We start from the raw sequence: 26,748 nt of genomic DNA on the forward strand, positions 1-26,748 counted from the left end.
TTTCCGGACCAAAGCAAACAAATAAAATGCGACAGGGTGGCATTGGGGTTGCTTTAAGGAAATGTTTGAGTTTTTCCTGCTGTAATAGGATCAAAAATCCCCGGAGCAGCACAGCCCTACAGCAGCCGGCGTTTCTCTGTCATGTATTAAGGTATCACATGCAACTCTGCTTTTGGGGAAACTGAGGCACGAGGCGACACTCTCCCAGGCCAGCGCACGGCAAAGCAAACTCCGGTGCACGCTCAGACTCGGCGTGTGACCCACAACAGCAAACGTCTTGCAAGGGGAACACTGAAATACCATTTTCCCCACCGTTTCAGGAGCTTCTCTAGGATAAAATTAGATTTCCCTTATGGGAAAGGCTTCTGCCACCAAGTGATGCGGGAAGGGTAACGGCACGGTGCCCACCGTGGGGGATAACGATGAGCATCACGCCTGGGCTCAGCTTTCTGCTCCAAATAACTTCCTTCGAGCCATATTTCTATGTTGTAAACTCTTTTTTTTTTTTTTTCCCCCTGCCTTTAATTTCTTTTTCCGTATGCAGGGAAGGGGAAACGGATGGGCAAAACAAGAGACACATCCAATTCCCGGATTTTGCCGACAAGCAGGAAAAAGGGCTCAAGAAAGTAGTGAAAAGAGTAAAAAAAACCCTAAAATATCCCCAGCTGGGAGAGCAGCCCCCCTCCCGTGACACAAACCAGGAACCCAGGCAGGGCAGCTCTGGGATCCTTCCACCGTCCTGCAAGACACCAGGCAGAATAAATTGTTATTTTAACTGGCTGCCTTTCCCAGGGCCGGCTGCGCTGGAAGGATCCCATCCCGGAGGGACGGCTGCTCTGCTTCATCCCTGCTGACAGCCGGCACCGCCGCACAGCTCCGGTGCTCCGTAAAACTGCCGGATTGCACAACCGGGAAAGGCTTTGCCGGGTTGTTTGAAAGCAAACTCAGCCCATCACCTTGGTGTAAATCCTGCCCGGGGATGGAGGCGGGAAGCTGCTCATCACCTCGCACGGTCGCCCTCGAGCTGCAGAAGTGTAAAAAACCAGCGTTGGCAAATGAATCCCGGGTGTTTTAGCGTTATCCGGGATAACAAACACTCAAAGCCTAATGGTGCTGATGCGACCTGATGTTCACAGAGGACAAAGCGTAGTTATCCACACGCCGCGGCTGTGTATTGCTTAAATTAACCCACACGGCTTTGCTTTTACGTGCAGCTTCACGCCTCAGCACCCCTGGAGACCGGCCGGCACCTCGCGTCTCGCCCAGGCTCCGACCACGCGCCGGGGCAGGACGCGGCTCCGCTCGGGAAGAGCGGGACCTTCAGGGTGCAGCTAAAGAGACTTTTTCTGAGGTTGCTTCAGCTTCTTTGGCCGAGGTGCCACCCTCTACCTGCCCTGGCCCCACTTTGCCTGCTGGAGCCCAGCCTGGCTGGAGGGGAAGCCGGACCCACGGACGCCATGTGCTATCGCGGCAAGACGCAGACATAAGGACACTGCCGAGCCGAATTAGTCGCTTACCAAAAAAACCCCAGACATTAAACCCCCCAGCAGCCATCCCTCCCAACCACAGCGGGGCGGGGGGCTGCCCCGGGACACCCCCCATCGCAGGGGGGCGGCTCGCCGGCCCCGACCGCAGCGAGAGGGGCCGAGGCGAGGGCAGGGCTGGCAGAGCGGCTGGCACCCCCCAACCGCCCACGCGTGAAAACCCCATCCCCGGGCGGGCGCATCTGCGGCGGGCGCGTGTGCGGCACGTGAGGCCGCCGGGCTGCGGCAAGCGGCGTCTCCAGCTGCGCCCCAAGGAAAACAGCAATGAACCGTGCATTAAAAAGCACCTCGCGGGTACAGGCATCCTCGTGCCAGGCTCTGCTTTGCACCACGACCCGCTCCCGGAGGATCCCGCTCTTCCCCGGGTCCTCCATCATCCCCAAGGAGCCGGTCCCAAATCCACGGGTGCTTTTCCTCCTGCGTCTTTCCCTCCCGAGCGAAGGCGGTGGTGGCCGTGGGTGTGCCATGGGTGGGGGAAGCACCTCCGGCCCCCGGCACCTTATTTGCTTACCGCCTCGCAGCTGCTTTTTCCTGCGCGCCGGGCGAGTTTTGGTTACGCCGGCTGCCCGCGACAGCCGCTCGCTCGGGGCTGCTTCGAAAGGCGGCTGGGAGATAAAAGGAAGGAGATACAACCCCCCTCCCACGGCAAACACCGGCGGTTTGCTGCTCCTGCACCTCGGCCCTGCTCGAGCTCTGCCCCGTGCTTTGCAAAAGCCCGGTGCCCCCCCTGGCTGGGGAAGCCACAGCCCCCCAAAAAAAGCAAATTTGGGGCCAGAGGAAGCGCTGGGGATGGCGGCAACCCAGGGTGGCACCTGAGGATGGTTAGCAGAGGTTTAAGGAGCAGAAATGTCCTTGCTGTTTTCCAGCAAGGGGTGAAATGATCCAACTGGTTTTCTGGCTGGCACCCGGACGCCGTAAATGACTGGCAATAAAATCAGCCCCCAGAAATTTCGGGTTTGGGTCGCAGAGCTTCCCGCAGCAGTCGGGGCTCTGGACCGACTCCTCCTACCCTCATGCTGCTCTTCCAAACCCACCGGTATGGAACCAGTATGGAACCCAGCCCAACACTGTCGGTCCCTCCAGGATGGTGACGGGGTCCCAGGGGAGAACAGGTACGTTCGGGCACCCGCAGCCCCGCTGCGATGGTCGGAGGGGAGAAGCCGAAAGGCTCATTTGTTCCTTTTCTGGCCAGCTAAGCTTTTCTCAGCAGATCAGGGAATAGGAGACGCAGTTGTCCTGGATGTGCCCCTCAACGGCAGCGAGGCACCGTGCAAACCCGGCCCCGCGGTATCTCCTTTTCCTTGGAAAATCAGCACGTCGCCGTGCCGAAGGATAAGCCACCACCACCACGTCCCGCTGTCCAGGTAGAGGGAAACGGGGATGGAGGTGGGACTGCGGCATTGGACCGATGGTCCAAGGAGCTGTGTGAAATAAATAAGGAAAAACTTGCCCATCCCACCCCAAACTTCCCTTCCTTTACCCTTGGGAATGGCTCATCCCCAAAACGTGGGATAGGATGAGCTTCCCTCCGCCGCGGTGCAGGCCCCGAGCATCCTCCTCCCGCGCCACGGGGAAAAGCAAATCGTCTCCCCGCCGATAACCCACCTCCTTGCCTTAATGCCGCGAAAACAAGGGGAGAAGATTTTGCCCATATTGCCCCCAAAAATGAAGCCACCGCTCAGGCTTGCAGCTCCGGTGCCCCCGTGGCGTTTGCAAGAAGAGAAATTTAGGGGAAAATCCCTGGGGAAATGGGGCTGCAAACGGTGGTCTCGTTCCCCCCATCCCTGACCCCGTCGGCACCCGCCGCGGATCCCCGGGCTGGTTTCGGGAGTGGGAGGCAGCGGGGCGGAGGAAACCCGCGGCTCCAGCCTGGGATGGATTATTTGAGCAAACTAAAAGCAGCGGTTTGTTCCCTCCTGCACCAACGCAGTGGAAAGAATTTCCAGCTCCGGCTCCCGGGTGGAAAAGCTAAAAATCTGCGTTTAAATAGTAACAGGTTTTGGAAAAAGAAAAAAAAAAAAAAACAACAAAAAAAAAACCCCACACCACAGGAGCTTGAATAAAATAAAGCTTAAGCTGGGGTGGGGGTTTTTTTTAGTTTTGGGGTTGTGTTGGGGTTTTTTTAGCTTCTCCTTTTCTCTGCGTCGAGCAGAGAAACCATAACCTCGGGGAAAGGTGAGGGAGCGACTCTGCCGCGTTTGGGAAACTTCTGCCAGAACTGCCCCAACCCCAGCCCAAAGGGCACGCTGCCATTTCAGTACATCCTCTTCTTGCACCCTACAGATACCAGTTTATTTCCTCCTTTATTGCCCTAAAACTATTTTTTCCCACCGATACCCAGTGGTAACCGTTAAGTAATGTGGGGTTTTTTTGCCCAGTAATGTTTTTCCACCCTTTCTGGCTCCTGCCCTCGGCTGCTCGGCTCTCGGCCGCCCCCCGCCCCCCGAGCACGATGCCCAGATGCCACCAGATGCCAAAACCCCTCCGACCCGGCACGGTGGCACAAAAGCACCATCCAGGCCGGGGAAAAACGCTATGGCGAATTCATAGCCCGCGACGGACCGCCACACGCCACCACAAACGGGCCGCTCGCAGCGAGTCCAACACCCGCCGACAGAAAATCTAATAACATTTTCCTGGCAGTGCCAGGGAACGGTTTAGGAAACCCAACACGGGGAGCCGGCGGTGCCAGGAGCCCCGGCGATGCCCCGCGCTGCCGGCTCGGCTCGGCCGCCCGTCCCTGCCCCGCACCGGGAGGCTTCAAACGCCCCAGGGGAGGAATTTCAGCATCAAAAATTGGGTTGCAGCTTTCAGCTGAATTCTGCAAGATTTGGGGAAGAGCAAGGTGGGACTGTGTTTGGGTTTGGGGTTTTTTTTTCCTAAAAAATAGAAAAAAAGGGGTTGAAAAGGCGACTAAGAAAATGAGACTGGGACGCATTTTCAAATTAGGATGCATTTGCTCCTGGAGCAGAGGTGCTGCTCAGCACGCAGCAAAGGGCTGCTGCGGCTCAGTGCGGGGGACAGCAGCCCCCCAAACTGCCTCCCCGAGGATCTGGTGAGTGTTTACACCGAGCCGAGCATCTTCGATGAGGCTGTAAGCAGAGGATATCGCACTTGCATGGCATGCAAAATCAAACAATAAAATAAAAAATGAATAATAAAAATAAAAAATTAATAATAAAAATAAAAAAGAATAATAAAAATACAAAAGAATACTAAAAATAAAAATGAATAATGAAAATAAAAATAATTTTAAAAAGAAAAATTAAAATAAAAATAATTAATAATTAATATTAATAATTATAATTAATGAATAATAAAAATAAATAATAAAAATAAATAATAAAAATAAATAATAAAAATAAATAATAAATTGTAATAATAAATGTAGCCAAAGTTTTCCACTAGCCAAGCGCTGCGGAAGGCGCGGGTGGCTCCTGGTCGCCGCACCCAGCAGCGCAGGCGCGTCCCGCGGGCAGCACCCCCGCTCACAGGACATTTCCTCCACCGCCCCACGGGGCTCAGGGACCAGCCGGCCCAGGGCCTCTCACATTAAAACACTCGGTAGCCACCTCTCCAGGAAAACGGAGGCAGGGAAGGGGTTCCCTCCCCCCCGCTGTAGGGTGCCCACCTCGCCGTGCGACTCCAAACCCTCGCGCCCCAAACCCTGCCCTCGGGAAGGGCTTTGACGCCCGAGCCCACCTCCCGCCTCAGCCTGCCTCAAAGAACACCAAACGTCCTCCCCTTCCCCCCGAAAGCGGCCCACCCCGCAGCACTCATGGCACAGCCCAGCAATTCATTCCCTTTGCCACTTTTTTTTTTCCGCTCGGCATTTTGCACGTGGCAGGTTTTGGATTGAATGGCAACCGGTGTGGATCCATCCCGGGATCACCACCGCCTCCTCGGACACCTGTAAGAACCAAACCAGGGGGGTTTGCAAGATGAAAGCCCCCAAAAGCAAAGCCCCCAAAACAATAACCTCAATTAAAAAAGAAAAAAAAAAAAAAAAAAGAATTACAAACTATTGCTTTTAAATCCAACCAGCATTTTTTTCCTTTCCCTACCAAGATGAGGAAGCCGCTCTCTCTCTCTCTGCTCCAAAAACTGGTATCTTAATAGACATCCTAATAGGTATCTTAATAGATATCCTAATAGGTATCTTAATAGATATTCTAATTGATCCCGAGCCACAGCGTGCGAGCTGGGCTGTGTATTTATGGATCAGGAAAACCCGACCTTTGCAGGCCAGGTTGGGAGGAGACCCTGCCCCGAGCTCGGGGCCGAAGGGAGCCGACTCCATCCCAAAAATGCAGAGGTCTGGAGGGGGTGGGTTTGGGTTTGGGTTTTTTTTCTATTTGTTTGTTTCCTGGAGGAAATGCCTCCGCCGCGGCAAACCTTTGCGAAATTCGGAAGTTTGGGTACGGCATCTCAACCCATCTCCCATCTGCTGGTAAATAGAATCAGGCTGATAAAACATGGCCAGTGGATCCCCAGGGTGGTGCATCCTCCGACCCCGACCACACGGGTGTTGATGAGCTGCCTTTCGACTCAATTAACTCAAACGGAGGCTATTATTATTATTAATTTCTTTTTCAGAACTCCTTGCCCTGGCTGACCTGGCTCCCCCCGCCCCCCCATTTGCTTTTTCTGGTATCTGTTCTATTTTCAGCAACCCTCTTGGATGGGTTTTCATGGAAAATGAAGTCTACCCTGCCCTCCGTTTAGATTATATCAGAAGAAAAAAATTTCTGTAGGATAGAAAAGATCTGTTCTTCTGGATGGGAAAAAGGGGCCAGTTGGACAATTAATGCTTTTCATGGATGAACTCTCCGGGGATCACACATCTCCCTGCAGTTGAAGCAGTTCCCTTCCTGGAGCGAGATACCCGGAGATCCCTGGAAACATGAGTCCCATCTAGGCTTTTTCCATAATCTCCTTCCAAATATGTATGATACCTGTGTGCGTGTCTATAAGGATGAAATATTTTATATATGTGTGTGTGTGTATATATATATAGATACCTATATACATTTGCGTATAAGGATAAAATATTTTATATATGTGTACATATACCTAGATACCTATATACATTTGTATAAGGATAAAATCTTTTTTACATATGTGTATATATATACACACACATTTGCATATAAAATCTTATATATATGTGTATATATACATAGATACCTATATACATTGGTGTACAAGGATAATATCTTTTACATATATGTATGTATACATAGATACCTGTATACATTTATGTCAAGAAGGGGTGAAAAAGGGAAGAATAATTTCAATTAAGCTTTTATAGATAAGAGAGGAGCCCCAGAACAGCCTGAGCCGGCACTGCAGAGCAGCCCCATCTCCCCCCGGGTCAGGCAGGGCTCCCCTCGGAGGGGAGCCCATCAAAACACTGCTGCTCCTCGCCCGGGATTTCCATTTACCTGCAGGCACCAGAAGGTCCCTGACCTCCAAAACCTGCAAAATCCCAGAAAAACCTGCAAAAACCCAAAGGACGCGGTGTCCCGAGGGGAACCCTCTGCTCCATCGCTTCCCCCCTCCCACCCCGCCCCGCTGAGCCCGCCTTTTTTATTTTTATGTTTCCACTCACTCCCCACATTTTCCTTCTTTTAGACCTTCTGTTGACTTGGAGGTTGCAAAGTGGAAAAAGGAAAGTGCAAACAGGCAGGTCAAGGGAGGGTTATCCCGAGCCCAGCTGCCCGTCTCCCGGGGACGGGCGCTGCCTGCTCGGCAAAATCCAGCTGAGCCGACGTTTTACAGGGCAAATCCCCCGGGATTCGGCCATCGCCGGCCGCCGGAGGGGCCGGAGTGACTGCTCAGCTAATTGAGTTCCTCCTCGAGGATCTCTGTGCTTTCGCTCCCTGCGGCGAAGGAAGCAGAAAAGAGAATCTCCCCCACCCACGCACCCCTCCCAAAAAAATAACTGATTTTTATCAGCAACAAATGCAAGAAAAACTGTTTCCAAACCAGAAGAAGAAAAAAACAAAACAAAAAACCTTTCCCATATAATAAAGCAAATACATAACATACAAAACACAGCCCTTGCATTTGCTCGGAGGGCGGCTCTGCAGGGGGTCCAGGGATTTTCTCCAATAAGATAAGAAGAGAAATAAAAAAAAAAGGTATTTTGGCCATCCATCCCCCCAGGACATGGCCCAGCCGTGGGGACTGGTCCCAGCACAAGGGACAGCTTTCCCACCCAGTCTGGCCACAGCCGGTGGCTTTGGGGAGCGCAGGGATGCGCTGGAGGTGGTTTCACCGGGATGGAGCAAAACGCGTCAGCGCCGGGGCTGCCCCCGGCACCGCGTCCCCCGCCGCTCCCGCAGCTGCCCGGACAAGGACGCCCGACACAACCCTGCCCTTCGGTCCCAATTAACTCACATCCCTTCCCCGCCTCCCCCCCGACCGCCGGTTTAAAATACACATCGTGGCTAAATAGCAGGAAACACCCAAAGCAAAAATACCGCGGACAGGAACCCAGGGGCACCGGGGACACGCAAGAGCAAGAAGCGGATTTCCTCCCCAAAACATCGCACCTCCGATGCTGGCGGTGACCCTGCCGCGCGGCTGGGCCGGGCCACCAGCGCGGTGGCACGCGTCCTCGAGTGCCTTCACCCTTCAGCCCTGCAGAGCCCGAGATGGGCTCGGACCTCTTAGCTCCCCGGGGGAATAAATATCTTTTTATTGTCTGTGGTTTGCTTCCTCTCCATAAAGGGACCTTTTATCCAAAGGTGTCCTACAGTGACTTGCAAATGTTGGGGGGGGCAAATTATATGCATACTTTTTTTTTTTTATATATATATATATATATATATATATATATGTATAAAATCTCAAATGGGATAGAGAGAGAGAGAGATAAAATCTCAAATGGGATAGAGAGAGATAGAGATAAAATCTCAAATGGGATAGAGAGAGAGATATAATCTCAAATAGGAGATATATATATATAAAATCTCAAATGGGAGATATAGAGAGATAGATATAGATAGATAGATGCAGCGATAGATACATACATATATATATATATATAAAATCTCAAATGGGTTCAAGTGGGAGCGCAGGTGATGAAGGCAGGACCTCTGTCAGCACATCCAGCAGGTTGCTGAACATTTAAATTTTAGGAGGATTTTGATGATCAGAGCGGAGACACCGGCGTTTAGGGGTACTACAGGTCTAGACTTCAAAAAGAGGTACCCAAGTTCCGATTTCAGGCACCACGGGTCACAAAGAGATGCCACCACGTGCCCCGGAGAAGCCCGATGCCTGGGGACCAGGCGGCGCGTGGGCACGGTCCCCGTCCCGGGAGGTAGATGGGACTGGTACCAAACCACAGCCTGACCTTGGACTTTTATAGAGTGATAACGAGCAGCCAAACCTCAAAAACTGGGAGGTTCCCACAAAAAAAGGGCAAATACTAGTTACAGACATGAGCTTAATTGCTAGCAAGGATTAATTCAACTTCTCTTCAAAAGAGCAACACTTTGGACCCCAATCCGACCCTCCTTTCACGAGACGACTGGCTCAACTCAGGCAAATCATCCCCTTTGGAAAAGCCCCGTTAGCGTTAATTGTATTAATCCTAGCAGGAATACGGAGTCTCCTGTCCCCGCATTGCTCATCACCACCCGCCCGGTCATCGCTGGGACGCTGGCGGAGCAGGCAGCTGCCTGCAGCCCTGCCTGGCAGGGGTTAACCGCCCACGGAGGAGCCTCTGGCGCACGCTCACGTCATGGAAATACTCAAGTAACCACAATTTTCTCTATTGCTTTTTGGCTCCGGTTCTTCAACATTTCTGCACTACCAGCCCAGACCTCTGCTACCTGTTTTCCAGCGAGGTAACTGGTACAGACAGCAGCTCGACCGAGCAGTCGGTAATTTTTTTTTAATATAGGTTACTGTTATACTTTCTACCTCCAATACTGCAAACACTGAGATATAAAAAATGATCATGAGTCACAATACCGGTGGGGGGAAAAAAAAAAAATCAGATGCACAATAATAAATGGAGGTGGGATGGGGGGTTGGTGCTTTCTTAGTTTTGCTGGGTACGAATATTGCCCCGGGTTGGGCTAAGCCCCAGACAGCTCTGTCCTGCTGCTGCCTGCCCACCCAGCCCAGCCACGGGCCCCTCTCCTCCACCTCCCCCACCTTCCCCAGTCCTCCCAGTCCCCCCAGCATCAGCTGTTTCTCCTGCCCGAGGTGTACCGACCGCCCAGGAGGGGCTGCCTTCGTTGCAGCCATCTGAGATGCAATGGAAGGGCATCCCCGAGTGCTATGTGAGAACCAAGGGGAGGAAAAAAAGGGGGGAAAAAAGAAAGAAAAGAGAAAAAAAGCAAGCAGAAAACCCCATCCCCATCCTGATAATCACGACCTGCCTTAATATTTCCACCCTGTAATTGAGACCGCGAGCGCCAGCAATGCTCCCGGAAAACATCAGCCCAGCGGCTTGGCTCCGGGTCCCCATCCTGCTCCCAAGCACCTCCCGCTCTGGACCACTCTGCCAGCCGGTTACTGAGCTCACCCACATCAAACCGGCCAGCCCGGGAGACAACGTCCTCCTCCTCGCACCGCCGCGGGTCGTGATTAGCAGAGCGAGCCAACGGGCCGGGCAGGGAGCGCCCTAACGGGCTTTTCCCAAGGAAAAAAAAAAATTAAATCGGAGTTTTAGAGCATCCTCGCGCAACGTCAGCTCCCAGACACCCTGCTTCAGCCTCACCTGCCGAAAGAGGTTTGCCATTCTGCTCTCCCTGCCCTAATTCCCCATGGAGCACAGCTTAGGTGTTGCTCGTGACTTCTTAACGCTCCTTTGCACAGCCCTGAAAACCTCCATGGGGATGGGGCGGACGCGCTCAGCGAGCCACCAGAAGGATTTTGCGGCTGGTTTCCCAGCAGGGAGGAGCCCCTTCTCCAGTAGCGGGGCTGGACCAGCTGGGCGAGAGGCACAGGGTGCAAACACTCAACATCTGGCTCATGCTTTACAAAGAATAACCCAAAAAAACCCATTTTGGAGGGGCGCCAGCATCCCAACCGACTCTGCAAACGCTGCCCATAGGGGAAAAATCAAAGCTGGCTCCTCCAGCGGTTTGAATAGATGAAAACGCATCAAATAACCTCATTTTGCAGGACCAGGGAAATGAAAGCATCTCAGGGTTGCGTGCAGCCCCCCGAGATTTCTGACACCTTTCAATAACCGGTTCCGATCCCCGCTGCGGATCGCAGGAGGGCAATGGGAACGCCGCTTTTGGGGCGGGGGGGGGGGGGGCACCCCTCCTCGCTGTAACTCTCGAGTGCTGCACAGGGCGGCTATCACCACTAGAAAAATAACAAACCATCTGCTTTAAGTTGCCCGAAGTTGCCCGTGTTCAGCCCTGCTTCACACCAGCACCTGCAATTTTGGCCATCCGGCAGGGACGCCCCGCGGGACGGAGCATTGCCAGGGCTGTGGACGTGCCAGGACAGACCCGACCCGCAGGACGGGGGTGATTTTGCAGCAGGCAGGAGCCTCTTGCTTCCACAGCATCCCCTTTGCAGGAGGAGATCAACCGCAGAGTAAAAAGACAGCGACTTGGATGCTTCTCAAATTAAAATTCTCCTCGGCAGGAAGAAAGCAAAAGCAACACCAGGCGTCGGGTGATGCTTTTTCTTCAAGAAAAATGGTTTTGAGAAGCTTTAAAAAGAAAAAAGAACATACTTGCAACATAAATATCAATAGTCTTTTTCAGAGATTTACCCTGGAGGGAGATGACCATGGAAATGCTACTCAATAGCTTAAAATCAGATCTGGCAACTGGAGGTGGCTTAAAACAACGCGGGAAGACCAACGCCACTGAAACGGCACAGAGCGAGCAGCCGCGCGGCTGCGTGGTGATGGCGAGGACTGCACCGGCTGGGCCAAAACCAGGAGGAAGGTCAAAACAGGCACCTGAAATACTGGGGAAGGGGATCAGCCTGGGGGAATTGGGGATATTTTGCCGCTAATGGTGGTTTTGGAGGACCCGCTCCAGCCCCTTGCTGGAAACGGCGCAACCCAAGCCGGCATCCGGGCATCCGCGATGCATCCGACTCTTCCTAAATCAGTGTTCCTTAGCACCAGCTCCACCAGCAATGAAATCAAAATATTAATGAAATAACTCTTGTGCAATAGGGGAGGCCAGCCCCAGGGGTACGCACGAGCCCTGCACACAACCCCCCCGGCGCAGCCCCTGCCTCTCCTCGCCCTGGAAATTTTCCCTCCCTGGATCCTGCAGCACGTTAAGAGCAGGTATCAGTTTTTTCTGAACATTGCTCTTTATTCACAATTTTTTTTTTAAAGGTAGGTAGGAAAGCGGGTAACCTCAGAGGACGGCGCAGGGATGAAAATCCCAAGTTTCCTCTTGTCCAATTAGGAAAATTTCATGTAGTCTCTCCCCAAATTTGAAGGCGCTCGCAAGGTTTCAATGCCTCAGCATTTCTCCTAAGGGAAAGGATTTGGAGGAGGAGAAAAAAAAAAAAAAACAACCCCGTAGCGTGTTTATGAATCAGACTGTTAAGCGTGTGTTTCGGGGGTGGAAAAGGTGGGCGATGCGCAGAGGAACAGAGAGCAGAGTTAGATGAGTCAGAAAATGCTGCTTTTCCTCTCCTTACCGGCATCTCAAATATTTCAGCATGAAATAGAAATTGTATTTCTTTTTTTTTTTTTTTTTTTTTTTTTATTGCCAAGAGAGAGTTGGAGCGTAACCCTGGCTGGTTAGCAACCGCCGGCACCTCATCCGACGTTAAGCAATGCACCGCAATTAGAATACGCACAGGGGCGCGTGCATGCACACGCGTGTGCCGATGGACTTATATACACATGCACATGCGTGTGCCGATGGACGTATATACACATGCACATGCAGCCCTGGGTATAGCTGGGAAAAGAATGGGAAGAAATAACATATCAGCGCTTTTTGCTGCTGCTTCCAAGGAAAGCAGGGGCTCGGGCGCGCGCTCGCGCTGAAGAGCGGCAAGCTGCCGGTGAAGGAGCCTCGGTGGGTCTCGGGAGAGCGGCAACACATCGCAGGCTGGATTTGGGCTCGGGGACGTCACCTCCTCCTGCCCAGGTGGGCTCAGGCACACACAGGCAAAAATACACACAAGGGCTCCGAGGTCCTGAAATAAAGCTTATGGAGACGTAGAGAGGGGCGTTATAAAAGAAAAGCCAATTTACTCACGGGCTTTGAGCTCGCCCAGTGCTGGAGCTGGCTGTAATCACATTTAGGCAGTCACCACCTAAATACTGTTATCACCGCACCTTGCAGCGAGGCGCGGGAGGTCTTGCAGAGCATCGGGTACCACGCTGGGGTCAGCCCCAGGGGCGGCGAGGGTCGAGGAGGAGATGGGCGAGACCCCGAGGAGGGCTGCCGGGCAGGGACTGATCCTGCCCGGTGGCGTTTCCAACCGCAGACGGCAGCAGAGCTTTTGCTTCGGAGTCAGAAGAGATGAAACGCAAGGAGAGATAAACGCCCCTATGCTGCAAACAGCCGAGCACTTGACTCCGCTGACATTCACAGTCCATTTAGGTTACTGATGAAGCAAATAAAATTATGCATATGCATTAACACTGGCAATATCCTGCCTGAAATGTATGCTCATTTACACATGGAAATCCATTTAGAAGAGAGAAATCAGAGTGATATTTAAAACAGAAAATCACTTGACTGTCTGCGGGGCAACTGCCGTTTACATCTGCCATTCCTTGGCAAAACCGAAATCATTTCAGGGTAAATTGTGCCCCTGGTTTTACATTTAGAAAGAAAAACCTTTGCACCCCTGCATCCTCCTGCTCAGTCTGTTATAAAATACGAGATGCGCATTTTTTCCTTTTATATTTTTATTTTTTTAAGTTGTTGTGGTCTCAAAGCAACCTGCGGAGCTCGGTGCTGGCGGCTGGGAGGGGGCGTAGGGGAGGGTCCGCCCGGCAGCCGTGGAGCATCGCGAAGTGTTCGTTAGTTAAAATGGACTTTGGAGATTCAGGAGCCTTTTGAGAATCGCCATGGTGAGACCTAAACGTTCTGCGGCTTCTCCAGTTTCCTTGGCAAACGAAATGGCCATGCTGACAGCGCCGATGACAGATCTGAAACTAGAACAAGAGCTCTTCCTAACGGAGAAATAGCTTCTTCCAGTCCAGCAATCTATATCTCACTGCTTGGCTGCCAAGCCACGAACTGGAGATATTAAATAATCAGTATTGCTCTCTGTTTCCTCCTGCAAATGTAAATGTGAGCACTGGAACCGAAAAAGCAATTTTGGGCTCTAAAAGAATGCCCTCTCCAAAAAATATATATTTTTTTTTAATCTAAAACTTGCCAACGGCCACTGCTTCTCACTTAACGTTGGAGCTCGTTGCAGCTCGTATTTTTGAAATGCATCAACACAATAAAAAAAAGCAGACAGCAGCTCTCTAAAGTACGTCGGGAGGCAGTTTTTAAGACAGATGATGTATTTTAGATTGTGATTCACGACCACCCTGGCAGTTTGATTTCAGGTTTAGAAGGAGATGAATGAATGTGAGACGGCAGGGTGCGAAAATGAAACTAGCTGGAGCTGAAGGTCTGCTCTGCGCTTCAAGTCACACAAGATTTGAATTTGAAGCTCAAGCGAGTCACCAAACTGCCCCGCACTTCCGCTGCCGGAGCTTAATTTAAGCCTAAATTAAAATGCAGTTTAATACAGGCCATCTTCAAGACCTGCGCTCCGGTGCAAGCCCAGCTCGCCGTCCCACGCTGCTCCCCGCAGCAGCTCTCCCAAACGGGGCACCCAAGGGTACCCCAGCGCGGTCGGGGAGCACGGCTCCTGCTGCCGCGACACAACCTGCAAGTTCTCACCATGCTGGAAAAAAGGCTGTTTGCTTAATATCAAGGTTTTAAAGCAACCAAACAAAACAAAAAACCCCAAAACAAACCACACAGGGTCCCATTCTGCATGATTTTAAACTGTGCTAACCTGTCCATATCTCATCCGCGCCACGAGAAAAATATAAATACTGCACAAAAATCGCAAAAATTCTTAAAAAATCTTCGACCACATTTTCACTGATGGTTGCACTCCCACGTTACTGCTCTCAATGGCTGCGCACATCACTGTGAGCGGTGTTGTGCAGGAGATGCAGAGCTCTGCTTTGAAGGCGAAAGCCATGGGACATCCCAAAGTCAGGAGCTCTTGCGAATCAACAGCCTGCAAGAAACCCAACGCTGGACTGTATGGGAAGCAAAACTATAGAGAGGTGAGCACAGAGCCATTGCTTGCAAGAGGGGGAAGGAAGAAGAAAAAAAATAAAAAGACAAACTAATTGCCACCGCTAACCCTTTGCTTTGCACCTACATCGTACGTTCGAGCTACCTTTTTCAAGGCAGAGAGCCCGGTGCCACCGAGCAGCCAACGTGCCTGACTCAGCGACGATGATTCACTTGGGCAAACGGGAGGATAAAGCCACCGTGAGCCCCGCGATGGCGATGCCTGTAGGTGACATGCTGTCACCGCCCGTACGACCCGTCATCCCCACACTCCCGTGGGGCCGAGGGACGGCGCAGAAAGGTTGGGAGCAGTTATACCTTGCTATCAGACCGGCACACCTCCTTGTTAAGGACACGTTCTGCATTCAGCCCCCCAAACCAAAGGGATCGCTCCCCTCCCGGCTAACCAGCCGGGTCCCCAGCTGCCCTCCTCCAAAATCCGGTCGGACAAGGGCAGGCATGATGCTCCATTACGCCTTGATGCAGAGTGCTCCAAGGTAAGAGCTCCCAGGTCCAGCCCTGACCACGCTGCCTCAGGGAATGGAGCAGAAGCTGCCCAGGACAGGGAGTGCTGGTGGGAAGGGGGACCCCGAGCACAGCCCAGCACACCGACTGCCGCTCGCAGGGCTTGTCTGGAGGAGGCACAGCCCTCTGATCCCACCGAGCACAGCAATCCTGCCAGCATCTACTCGGGCTTTCCTCAGCCTCATCCACGCGGATCAAGTGAAAGGCAGATGCAACAAGCTCCAAGCCAGGAGAGAGTTTACACACTTATCTCCTTGCACAACTTCGAGAAAGGACTTGTTACTCCAAAGCACTGGAGCAAACTCACCCTAAAACCCTCCGGCTTCCGTATGCAGGGTTAACGACCAACCTACAGCTTCAGCCTGAGTAATCAAAACCACTGTTTACCCGGGTAGGGTCAGGCACCCCAGCAAGTCCCTCCCGTGCACGCTGAGCACTTATAAAATATGAGTTTAAAAATTCCCCTTATCAAACCCAAGAAGATGCCCAGCTGCTCAGCGAGGGTTCCCGGGTCAGTGGGGCAGGCAGTGAAGCGGGCGCATGTCCCGTCACCCGCCCCGTCACCCTATCTCCCCCTGCCACCCCTTCCTCTTCCGCAGCAGCACCCAGGGCCCAGCCAGGGCTGCGGCGAGCCGGGATCGGGGTCCCCCTGCCGTGACACCCCTCGCCTCGATTTTGGGGCTTCACCCACAGGCAATGGAGGAACTTCCCCCACTCTGTCCTGGCGACATATCCGTGTCCCTCCCCGCTTTCAGACACCCCACCAGAGGAATTAATACCCCGCTAATTGCCAGTGCTGCCCAGCCGCCCCCACCCCCAGTAATTAGCCCTTAACCGAAGCCGGCAAATACTCCCCTAATCAACAGATGTCCCGCGGCAAGTCCCCATGGCTCCTCCGCGACCCCCGGGGCGGGGGGGGGGGATGCTCCGGGGGGTCCCCAGCACCCCGGCCCTTCCCGGTCCCGGCGGGGAGGGTCCCGGTCCCGGTCCCGGTCCCGGTGGGGAGGGTCCCGACGAAGGGTCCCAGCCGCCGGGATACCGGTGCCCGGTTAGGTCTTCCCCATCCCGCCGGGTTCCCCAGCCCCTCCCGTCCCCACCGGCAGCATCCCGCGGTCCCGTCCCGCCTCACTAACCATTGGGGCCGTACTTCTCCCGGCTGCGGCGGACCTGCTCCGGGCTGAGCCCGCAGCTCTCGGTTACACCGAAGCGGCGGAGGACGTCGAGCACCGGGAGGCTGTGCGCCGCCTCCATGCCCCGGCGGCGGCCCGGCCCGGGGGTGGAGGGGGGGGGATGCTCGGCGGGGGGCGCAGGGAGGGCACACGGGGCGCCGCTCGCTCCGCGCTGCCTCGGCACCTCTCCGCCCGCCGCGGGAAGGGGCTCCCCGCCGCCGGGCCCGCCTCCTCCCGGCAGCACCGCCCTGCCCGCCGCTTCCCCCGCCTCCCCCGGGGCCGCCGCGCCCGCCCGCGCCCAGCGCCGCCCCCCGCGGGGCAGCCCCGGGGGCCGCGCCAGGACCCTCCCCGGGAGCCGCGCCGGGCTGGGGGGGGGTCCCCCCCCGGGGCGGAGTCCCTCCCCCGGGCTGCGGTACCCAGCCCTTTGCTGGCCCCCTCCAAAGATGCCTCTTCCCCAACGCCTTTATAATATTCCTTTAATTATTTCCAAACTTCTCGGAAGTGATGCTGGCAGCCAGGGAAATCCTCCCACCCAAGGGGAAACATCCCCAGGTTGCTGGTTGCTCGTTCAGGTGCTGGGAGGTATGGGAAGGGGTTGCTCAGCCCCTGCCCGGGCAAAGCATGGGCTGCGCGGGGAGAGGGGGTCCCCTCCATCACCCCTCTTTCAGCTGGAAGTTGGGCATGCTGCAGCCCCACTCCTCCTGCCCCGCTGGAAGCAGAGCAGGTCCGCGTCCGTGTACCTCTGCGGGACCAGGGGCAGCGTCTGATGGCAGCGGGAGCCCTGGAATTACGAATCCCCGCCTAACACTTGTTAAAACCACCACCGAATCCATCCCCATCGATGCACCGTATCCGGAGAGAGGCAGCTGTGCTGCACCGCCTTCATCTTTTGAAACGTGAAATGTAAAATGTCACCACAGGGAGACGCAGGAAGGAACCAGGGCACCTCGCAGATGGTAAAACCTGAGCATCAGTCTCACGGTGTGCGTCCCGGCCAGCCCGGGGCATCACACTTCACCCTGCTCACTGCTCCTCGTCCCCACGGCATAGGCAGAGCACCCGTATTCGAGCGAACGGGCTCAGTCTGGAGGCACTTGTGGTTTTGCAACGATTCAGCTCAGAGGGCTGGCCTCGACCCCTCTTGCCGCCGTATTTAACCAGGTCCCCTGTCCCCTTCCTGCTCGGCTCAGGAGGGGCCAGCACCCCGTTACACAACACAAGCACTTTACATCACACTCTTGCAACCCTTGCTTGCAACGGGCTACTTAAATGACTGTTTCTAGCAGCAAAATGACTGTTTCTATCAGATTCCCCAAGCAGCAAAGGCCAGCAGCAGCAACATGAGGAGGTACCTTGATCTGCCCCCAAAATCCATGAGTGCAACCCCACTAAGGGTAACGACCACCACCCCGCATCTGCAGGACTTTTCCACGTAGTGCACCTAACCGGGCTCTGCACCCGAGCAGTTTTTCTGTGACCCGGCTAAAACCCGCTCCCAGTGACTGTCCCCACGTGAACACCAACTTCTGACTTTTCAGGTACTTCCAGTTTTCCTGCACCCACCACTAGAAGAAGCTGACGGCAACCGGTGCCGCTCTCCAGCTGCGGGGAGCAGGAACGGGCCGAGAGGCGAGACAGCCGGGGGGTCATGAACCCAACTTCTGCAGAAACGTACCCGAAGCAGAGGCCGGAGACGGTGGCAAGCGCGAGGAAGTGGCAGCAGCCATCTCGGGGAGGAGCTCTAGCTTATCTATTTCTATGTAGATTCATTTATAACAAATGTTTTGCAGCTCCCACTGGAGCGGAGGTCCTGAAGGAAACGTAGGCTCATTTTTTTTTAGTTTGTTAAACTCATTTTTTTCGGTTCACCGCAGCCGACGGCGTGGGCGGCGGAGGGGTGCTCTCGCCGAGCTGCAGCCCGGCGGGCCCCCCGAGCGGTACCGCAGGCCCTCCTGCAGGAAGCACGGCTCCCAGCCCTGCGGTCTGGCCTCGCTTCAAGCTCTGTCATATTCATCTGCCTCTCGTGACTGTTTTGGGGGGAAAAGCGGTGTTTCTGCTGCTGAGCCCCCGGGCAATAGTGCTGCCCTTGGCTAGGGTCTGCCCCGGGGCTCTCTGGCTCACGGGGCTGGGAGTTCCACCAGGTGCCTGGGGAGAACGAATACAATCTGATATTATTAAAATATGACGTGGTCTTGGCAAGGTGCACAGAAGACTCGATGCAACAGATGATCCCCAAAACTCAGGAGCTGCCCTCAAAGCAGCAGGGGCTCGGACCAGACTCCTGCGTCACCCAGCCTGCAGCCTGGACAGGAGCCAGCTTCCATCCCTGTCACCCTGCTCCAGAGCAAATGCGCTGCCCCTAGAGCAAGGTTTCTGCAAAGAGGGTCCTTCGTGTCCTCCTGGGTGTGATTTAGGCAAGACCCTACACCACAAACTGCCTTCATCTGCCCCCGAGAAGGCGAGGCTCTGATTTAACGCTCATTGTTCAGATGAAGAACAACAAAGACACACTGAGGTCCCGCTGCGTGACCGGGTGCGTAGAACCAGGAGACCCTCACTTCTTTCCCCAACATCTCCTGACCCCTTTATCATGTTCTGCAACCGCAGCGGTTCAGACCAGGGGTCCCTCCAGCCCGGCAGTGGCTCCCCAGCAGTGACCCACCCCACGCGTGAGCCCCTGCCGCCGGGCAAGGCGCGGGCAGGCACCTACGGCGTTTTCCACTAGCACCCTTCCAGCGTCTGAGCATTTTATTCAGTAACCTCCAACGATCTCTCCTCCAAGCCCTCGTCTCGGCCGCCCTTGGGGACGTGCCACCTCCCTGCCCACACCGTGTCCCCAGGCAGGGCACCCCATGGCTCTACTCGGCACCGCAGGAAGACCCACTCCTGTTGCTCCTGCTCCTCCCAGTTTCATCGGATGATGCCAGTCCTTGTACTGGAAGAGAGCGCGAAGATGATGCCCCAGCTCCAAAAGTTAAAGTTTGACAAAGTTGGGAGCGCTTGAGAACAGAGTTACAAAGGGAACATCTGGCAGCCCCAGTAATAGGCAGCACCAGCCGCCCCACCTATAATTAAGCAATCCATGAAAATTATTAGCGCCTTGGAGCCATAAATTAGTCAGTCCAACAATTACCGGTGAGGGAAAAGGGTCTGGAGTGAAAACACCCTCAATATTGCAAGTGAAGAGCCCATGGCTGCTGGAGCAAGTTGGGCCCCCCTGGCAGCCCCCCCGGTTTGGGGGATTCCCTTCTGCAGCACGTCAGCCCTGAAAGGAAAGGCAAACCTCCTTATTTATCTTGGCTTCCCCCACGGTAATAATTTTTGGAGGTAGACAAGCTTAAGAGGGTCATAAAAAGAAGAACAGAGTGGGTTTAACACCTCCCAGGCTTCTGGGGAGGTTTTTTAGGCACGGCCGCGGTGCGGGAGGGAGAGCAGGGCCCAGCTAGCGCTGCCCGAGCGCGTGGAAGTCGACAGCTGCTTTTGATTTTGATCTTGTTTCTACAAAAGGAAATTAGGACTAATTCTCCCAAAAGCCGTGGCTTTGCACTGCCGTGCTCCTGGGCTGGGGGCGAGGGGAGCGGGACGGCCGGAGCCGCTCCAGAGCCCGTCGGAGCCAGCAGAAAGGCTGCCAGCAACGCTGAACCGACGCCACGCTCCCGGCCCCAAGGATTTTACAATCCGTGGAAGATTAATCTTTTGTCTCCACTTTGTTCCTCGGAGATGAGGAAAAAATTATGTTTGCTGGAAAGGCTGAGAGAGCAGCCTGTGTGCTGGTAACCAGCCCCCGGGCTCCGGCGCCGGCGTGTGAAGTAGCGATGGATAATGCACGCTCACCCAGCCCGAGCGCGGGCTAACCACGGGTTTAAGGACTGTCAGCGGCAATTACGGCTTGAAGGATGGGAGAAAATGTCCAGGGCTTTCGGTTGGCTGTATTTCATCCTGTTCGCTTCTGCGGTAACATGGTTTAGGGTCCGCATCTGCACTTCTGCCTTGGGTCAGGTTCGTCTTAATTCAGCGGGGAGTTACGAGCGGGTGATAGATGCTGGAGCCAGCCCTTGGCGCGTGGATTTAACACGGTTTTGGGAATCTCATTGCCACCCCCTGAGCTCACCTGCAGCTGCACACTCACGTGGCCCCGGGGGTTGCTCCCGGGAGAGGAGCAGTGAGGCTAAAAAGAACAAATTCAGGGTTAACCGCCCCAAACTGAGAGGCTAATGCCACACAGGAATCTCTTCTGTCAACAGCTCTCACCTTCCTAAAGCAACCCGTTTATGTGCAGCTGCCCTCTGCACTGCTCCAGCACCCTCCCCGGGCTCTGGGGCCGTCACACAAAGTGGCATTAATTAATTAAAGGTGACAGTGCCACTGCCATTTGCCACCCCACTCCCGGGCTTTCTCCCACCAGATCCCCCCAGTTCACATGCAGCGAATCCCCATCCACAGGGGAGAGTCAGGAATGGCTTTTTTTCCGCGGCAGCTTTGATATTTGCTTTTCCTATGGAGAGAGAAAAAAAAAAAAATACTCCTTGAAATAACAGTTTGAGGCTCTTCTAAATGTTACACGTCGGCCGACCTTTTGGAGCCAGGCTTAGGGGTTTATTTTTAATCCCCCAGCCAGGACTCCCAGCAGCTGCGGGGCCAATTCTGCTCCCCGAGGGCTGGATCCAAAGAGCACCAAAACACACTCAAAGGCAGCATCAACCCTCACCGCCGCAACGCTCAGGGCTGGAGCTCCCGTATTTCCACCCTTGTTGGAAATACGCACCCTCGGCTGCGCGTCCTGTGCACCTTAAGGCGGGGTAGGAGCGTGGTGACCATCGGGATTTGGCTTCTCGGAGCATAAACGCAGCCGTTGAAGGTGGCAGGGAAGCGCCAGCCCTGCCGTGCATCCCGCCGGGGATGGTGCGGATTCGCAGCACGGGGCTGCAACGGTCCCGGCTCTGCGGAACCCACCCGGGGCCATGGATGCAGAGAGGCGGAGATCCTGGAAACCCCTGGCCAGCACAGGATTTCGAGGCAGGCAGGGGGGTTACGTCTAGGGACAACGCGGAGGAACGGTCCGGACGGACAAGGCTTTTCTGTTGGGAGGTGACGGATGCACGGGGCAGTCACCCTGTTTTCCAGCTCTGCTCCCACCGCAAATGGCTACGAGGAATAGGATTCCCAGCGTCAGGCAATATTTACAGTGGCAGCTATAAAGCAGATGCATTGAGGTTGCCTTTCCTTTCGTGGCTCTGTCTGTAATTAAGCTGGAAACGGGGCTTTCCCAATTGCAATGCCCCAGTCAGGGCATTTCTGGAACGATCGCCCAAGCTCTGCCGGGCAGGATTTGAGCGAGGATCCTGCGGCATTTCCGAACTCCCTGGCGTTTTCCCCGCAGCCAGCAGCAGCACACTCAGAAGTGTCTGTTTATGAATCCAGACCTATATTGGGCAATTACTATTTTTTTATAAAACTGTATTCCGATCCTTTTCAAAGGTAGGAAAATACATTACTATCCATCGAAGGGGGAACACCGTGACACTTGCTCTGATGCTCAGATGGGTTTTTCCCTGATGCAAAATACCTCCCGGAAAAAAAACCTGCCTTTGTGGCGTGTCATTCCCAGGGTTTTTGCTGGAGTTTAGGAAGCAGCGAAAGCAAATAACACAACAGGAGGCTCCAAGGCAGCGCCGAGCAAGCCAAGAGCCCTGCACGTACCTGGAGCTGGGCTGATGTTTGAGGTGGTTAATTCGGTCCTCTCGCTATGGGCAAAATTTCACTCCATATTTCCCTCCAGCAAAAGCACAAGCCAAAAATGGAAAAACGTCTGGTTTTAACTAGGCAGAACGAACGATTCCGGCTCTCCATGGAGATGCAACGTTCACCAAGGGGAGGGTAAGGGCTGGCCGGCACTCTGGGCGCTGAACCAGCACCCGAGGGGTTTTGCCTCTCTTCCTTTCACATCTACAGCGCCTTTTCTCTCTCCTACCAAGCAGGTATCGCGCAGTATCACAGCGCCAGGAACCGGCCCCCTCCGACCGCCCATCTCCCTCGGGAGCGGACAAACACATCACGGCGGCTTCGAAGCCAAAAATGCCGGCGGGAGCTGGCCCCTCCAGCCTGAGGGATGCAACCCGCGGTGCAAACCGGCCGCGGCGCTGCCCGAAGGGTGCCCTGGTCCCTCCTGCACCCCGGCCCCGCAGAGGGGTGGGTGCCAAGGGGCCGGGAGGAGGGTGCTCGCCCCAGCATCAAGCAGCCTTTTTGGAAGCGACGGGGACATCGGCACCCGACACGCTGCGCAGGATAATTCACCGGAGCTGGGGTGTTTTTACCATGTAATTTCTTTTTAAGGCTGGTTCCCAGGTCTGGAGGGTGGGAAAATGGGGAAACTGGGGGTTTTGTGACTGCACCGAGTCCTTCCCGCAGTTTCCTAGGAGATGGGAGATTGGCTGCCCGCGCTGAGCGGTGCTGAAGGCAGGACTGGGGCTGGTCCCCTGCCCTGCACCATCTCCCCCTGCCTCCCGTCCCCCTGCAAGCCACCGAGGCCACGCTGCGGAGCCCTGGGACTTCCCTGATCTCAGACAGCAGCTGAGCTGCACCGGGAAAAATAAAAAGAAAATTTTTTTAAAGAATTCAAAATTTTTTAAAATTTAATTTTTTTTTTTTAATTTAAAAAAAAAAAAAAAAGCACTGGGGGGCCAGGCCCCATGCCCCCATCCTCGCAGCAGAGGAAGGGAGCCGGGACGTGCCAGCTTCAGCTCTTCAGCTGTGGAGATCCCACCGTCACATCCCAACCCCGAGGAGGGGACCCTGGACGTGGTTCACTGGGATGGAAAATAAAACCCATGCACGGCCTGGAGCCGAGCTTTGGAGGGCGGTGAGCATCCCTCCTTCCTCCGGGCTCTTCGCTGCCTCCAAACCAGCAGAAATGTGCCCAAACGGGACATTTGGTGGCATATTTTCAGCGGTGGGGCTTGGGGAAGTGACCTTTAGCGAGGATGGGAACCCTGGCCCAGCCAGCCCTGCTATTTTTAACCAAACATCAGGGCGAGCGATGGCGGGTTTCCTTCCTCTTTCTCTTTCGTGAGCGCTGAACAAAGGAAAACCAGATAAACCTCCACAAACCCTCCACTTTGAGGCAGGGAAGCCCACGAGAAAGAAAAAAAAAGGTAACCCAGCACATATCTGTACAGTGTCGGGATGGACGGTTCGGGCTGCAAATTTCTGTGCGAATGGGGAAAATACAGCGGTGACTCTACTGATGCTTTTTTAGGAAAAAAAAAAAATGCAACCAGGGGTAAAAGGGACCAGTTTGACTGGGGAGTCAAGCTGGAAGGAACAGGGGAAAAATAAAAACCAGCAGCATTATTTTTTCCAGAAGTCCCAGGATCTTGTTCCAATGCTTCCTAAACAAAAAAATTGGGAATTTTTCCCTTCAAAGCGGCACAGATTTAGCTTTGTTTAAGAAGGGTAGGAATAAAAAAAAAAAAAAAATTAAAGGTTTCATTTGTTGTAGCTCCCTTTCCCAAAGTTTTTCCTTTATTTTTCGTCTTGAAAGGAAAAGCCAAGCCAATTTGATGCCTGCACCAAGAAAATTTCTCCAACACCTCCTGAAAATTTGCCCTGAATTACCAACAGGCACCCACAGCTCCAGGACACCTTATTCTTCTGGGTGCATCGATACCCCAAAACACGTGAGCCCCATCCCTGCCTGCAGGATGGGCAAGACAGGACCGAACCCCCTCGTCTTTCCCTGGAAAACCCAAAAATGTTTTGCAGCAAAAAATCTTTAGAGAATTGGCTGTCAGTCGCTGGTGTAATGACGGTATTTACAGCTTCTGATAGTGTCTGTGTTTTGCAGGTAGTCTGCAAAAAAGTGGAAACATTATGTGGAGCGAGATATATATGTATTTAGCTATATATAGCTCGCAAATATATTGAGCGCTACCTACGCGCAACATAAAAGAAATTGTTTGCCAAATACTTAACATGCTGCTGTCGGTTCCTCCCATTCTCTTCCCTGAAAAAAAAAAAAAAAAAAAATATATCCTACATTAATCAGAGAGCAACTCTATAGCATGAGAGGAACAGCTTTTGGCTCCGCAAAGGAAGAACATGTGCGATTGCTCAGTTCATTTCGGTTTGGATGCCGAGCCCAGAAACGCTGACGGCTGCTCACACCGAAGGCGGTGGCTTTTGCGGGAGATGTAAAGCTTTTCTTCCCCCCCCACCATTTTTTCCCTGTTTTTTTCCGGCTTGAGGCATCGGTGATGGTTTCCCGGCTCAGCTGTCGCGCCTGAGCATCCCTCCGAATCAAGTTGCTCTGGTTGTTCTTACCTTCTCGCTGGGCTTGCACCAAGCGGGTTCAGGCTGTGCCTGTGCCCTGCGACCAGGGGCTGAGGAGGTAAAAATAAAGAAAACAACCCCAAAAAACCCAACCCTTTGAAATTCTCCTCTTTGCATGGCTCCAGGGACCGGGGCTTCGGGAGCAAACACGTTCCCGAGATGTTTGGTATCGCCGTGAGCAATGGCCCTGGTGCTGCCTCAGCGCCCGGCGCCCGGCTGGGATGGCCCTGGGAGAGCTCGGGGGGACTTGCCAGCTTCCCGCAACGCAAGCCACGACTCGGCCGCGTTTGTGCGGGTCCAGCCTGGGTCCCCAGCCAGGGCCACCACCCTGGGCACCGCTCGCCATCCCGCAGCCCTCCCTGCAGACCGCAAACCTCGTGGAAAGCCGCTGCGGCTTCGCCAAGGGGAAACGTCACGTCTTGTCCTCCTCAAACCATGGGCCAACTCTGCCTGCTTTTATTTTTTTTTTAATACATGTTTTTATGAAGGCATGGCTTGCTTTGCACTCCTGCTCTTGCTCGCCCGAGCGCAGAGGCTCCGTCCCAGCGGGCTCCCTCCATCCCTGGGCTTTCCCAAAAAAATACTTCTCATTTGCACACAATTCCCCATGCACGGATGAAAGGGGGGAGCCAGCGGCCCAGAGGAAAAGGCGCCCGCCTTCCCCTGGGCGATCGAGGGTCTGCAAAGCAAAGTAGCTGCCAAGATGTCCCCCCAGCTCCTTGGGCAGGGGAGAGCGGGGGCTCGGGGATGGTGATGGGATGGAGCCCGGCTTCGCTCGCCGCCCCCGGCACCGGCGCGGCGGTGGCTGCCCTCGGCGTGGCGTCACTGCGGTCGGGACGTCGGGAACAACCTTGCCACAAAAATCGAAGCCGGGAATCTGAAAATAAAAATATCACACATGATTTCAGGCTTGCTGAAAGCATGATTGACTGTTTAATTCCCCCCACACACTCTCCTTTCCTCCTAACCCGGGTGACTCAGCCCTGGCACAGCCGCGGAGGCTTCTCCTGGCTCCTGCCCTCGCCGCGAGAGAGGAAAACGTACCCTCTCGTAAACGCCGGCAGCGATAATCAAGCCCAGCGCTCACGGGGCCGATCGACTACTGCCAATTAAAACAGAGCTGGTGGTGCTCTCCCACGCTCAGCCCGGGCAGCAAAAGCACCCGCAGCCGCGAGAACGCTCTCCATCGCCCCGGGATGCCGCTGCTCCCGCTGAACCCCAAAGCACCCGGTCCGAGAGGGCTGAGGATGCCGAGCGGCTCTGCTGCTGGGCACGGGCACATGAGACAAAGGCGGGACCTGGCGGGGTGGGAAAACCAAAACCGATGGTGTTTAAAATACCACCCGGCCGGAGCGTTGCTGCCGCGGGTTGGCCTCGGCTTCCAGCGATTGCCGTGGGAAACGCCCGGGTCTGCGCTGGGCTCGGTGCTCGGCAGCACCAGGCACGTGGAGGAAAATAAACCCCAAAGCTCAAGGGAAAAAGATGAGACCGGTGGGGTAACTCATCTCCCAAAGCTGCTTCTTTTATTCCTGAGCAAAAATGCAAAGAGGAAAAGCAAGGCAGCAACGTGAAAAGCATCGGTCCCACACCGAGGAACTAGAAAAATACTGTTAAAGGAAAACGGGTTCCTTTGGGGCTGGCTTGATGTTGGGCTGCCTGCTCGCCTGGGCCATCGGGGCCGGGATGTTTTTGGTTTGCTTTCATTATTTTTAGTATCTGTAAGTCTTCATCATCTACTAAGCAAAAGTAGCCCATTACGGGAAGGGAAATAAACCCTCGACTGGCCCCGCTCCCCTGCCCCGCAGCAATTTTAAAGTTCACCTTTTGCCGATGGCATCACGGCTACCGAGCACAACCCCAGCGATTAAACAGAGCCGACCCCAGCCTCATCCCTCCGCTCTTTCA

At 54.3% G+C, this 26,748-nt stretch overlaps 1 protein-coding gene across 2 annotated transcripts in view; it reads right to left on the reverse strand.

Moving 5' to 3' along the window:
* Positions 1-16,729, reverse strand: part of ATP2A3 (ATPase sarcoplasmic/endoplasmic reticulum Ca2+ transporting 3) — a 56,107-nt gene extending 39,378 nt beyond the window's left edge. The window contains exon 1 of one of the 2 annotated variants that reach the window (XM_075168964.1): positions 16,480-16,703. In XM_075168964.1, coding sequence (XP_075025065.1) covers positions 16,480-16,597 — 118 coding nt within the window. In that variant the 5' untranslated portion in view covers positions 16,598-16,703. Of the gene's footprint in view, positions 1-16,479 lie in introns of both variants that reach the window. The other variant, XM_075168963.1, reaches the window with a different exon arrangement.
* Between the last annotated feature and the right edge of the window lie 10,019 nt (positions 16,730-26,748).

Source organism: Calonectris borealis, chromosome 19 (assembly GCF_964195595.1).
Source record: "Calonectris borealis chromosome 19, bCalBor7.hap1.2, whole genome shotgun sequence".
NCBI classification, from domain to species: Eukaryota; Metazoa; Chordata; class Aves; order Procellariiformes; family Procellariidae; genus Calonectris; species Calonectris borealis.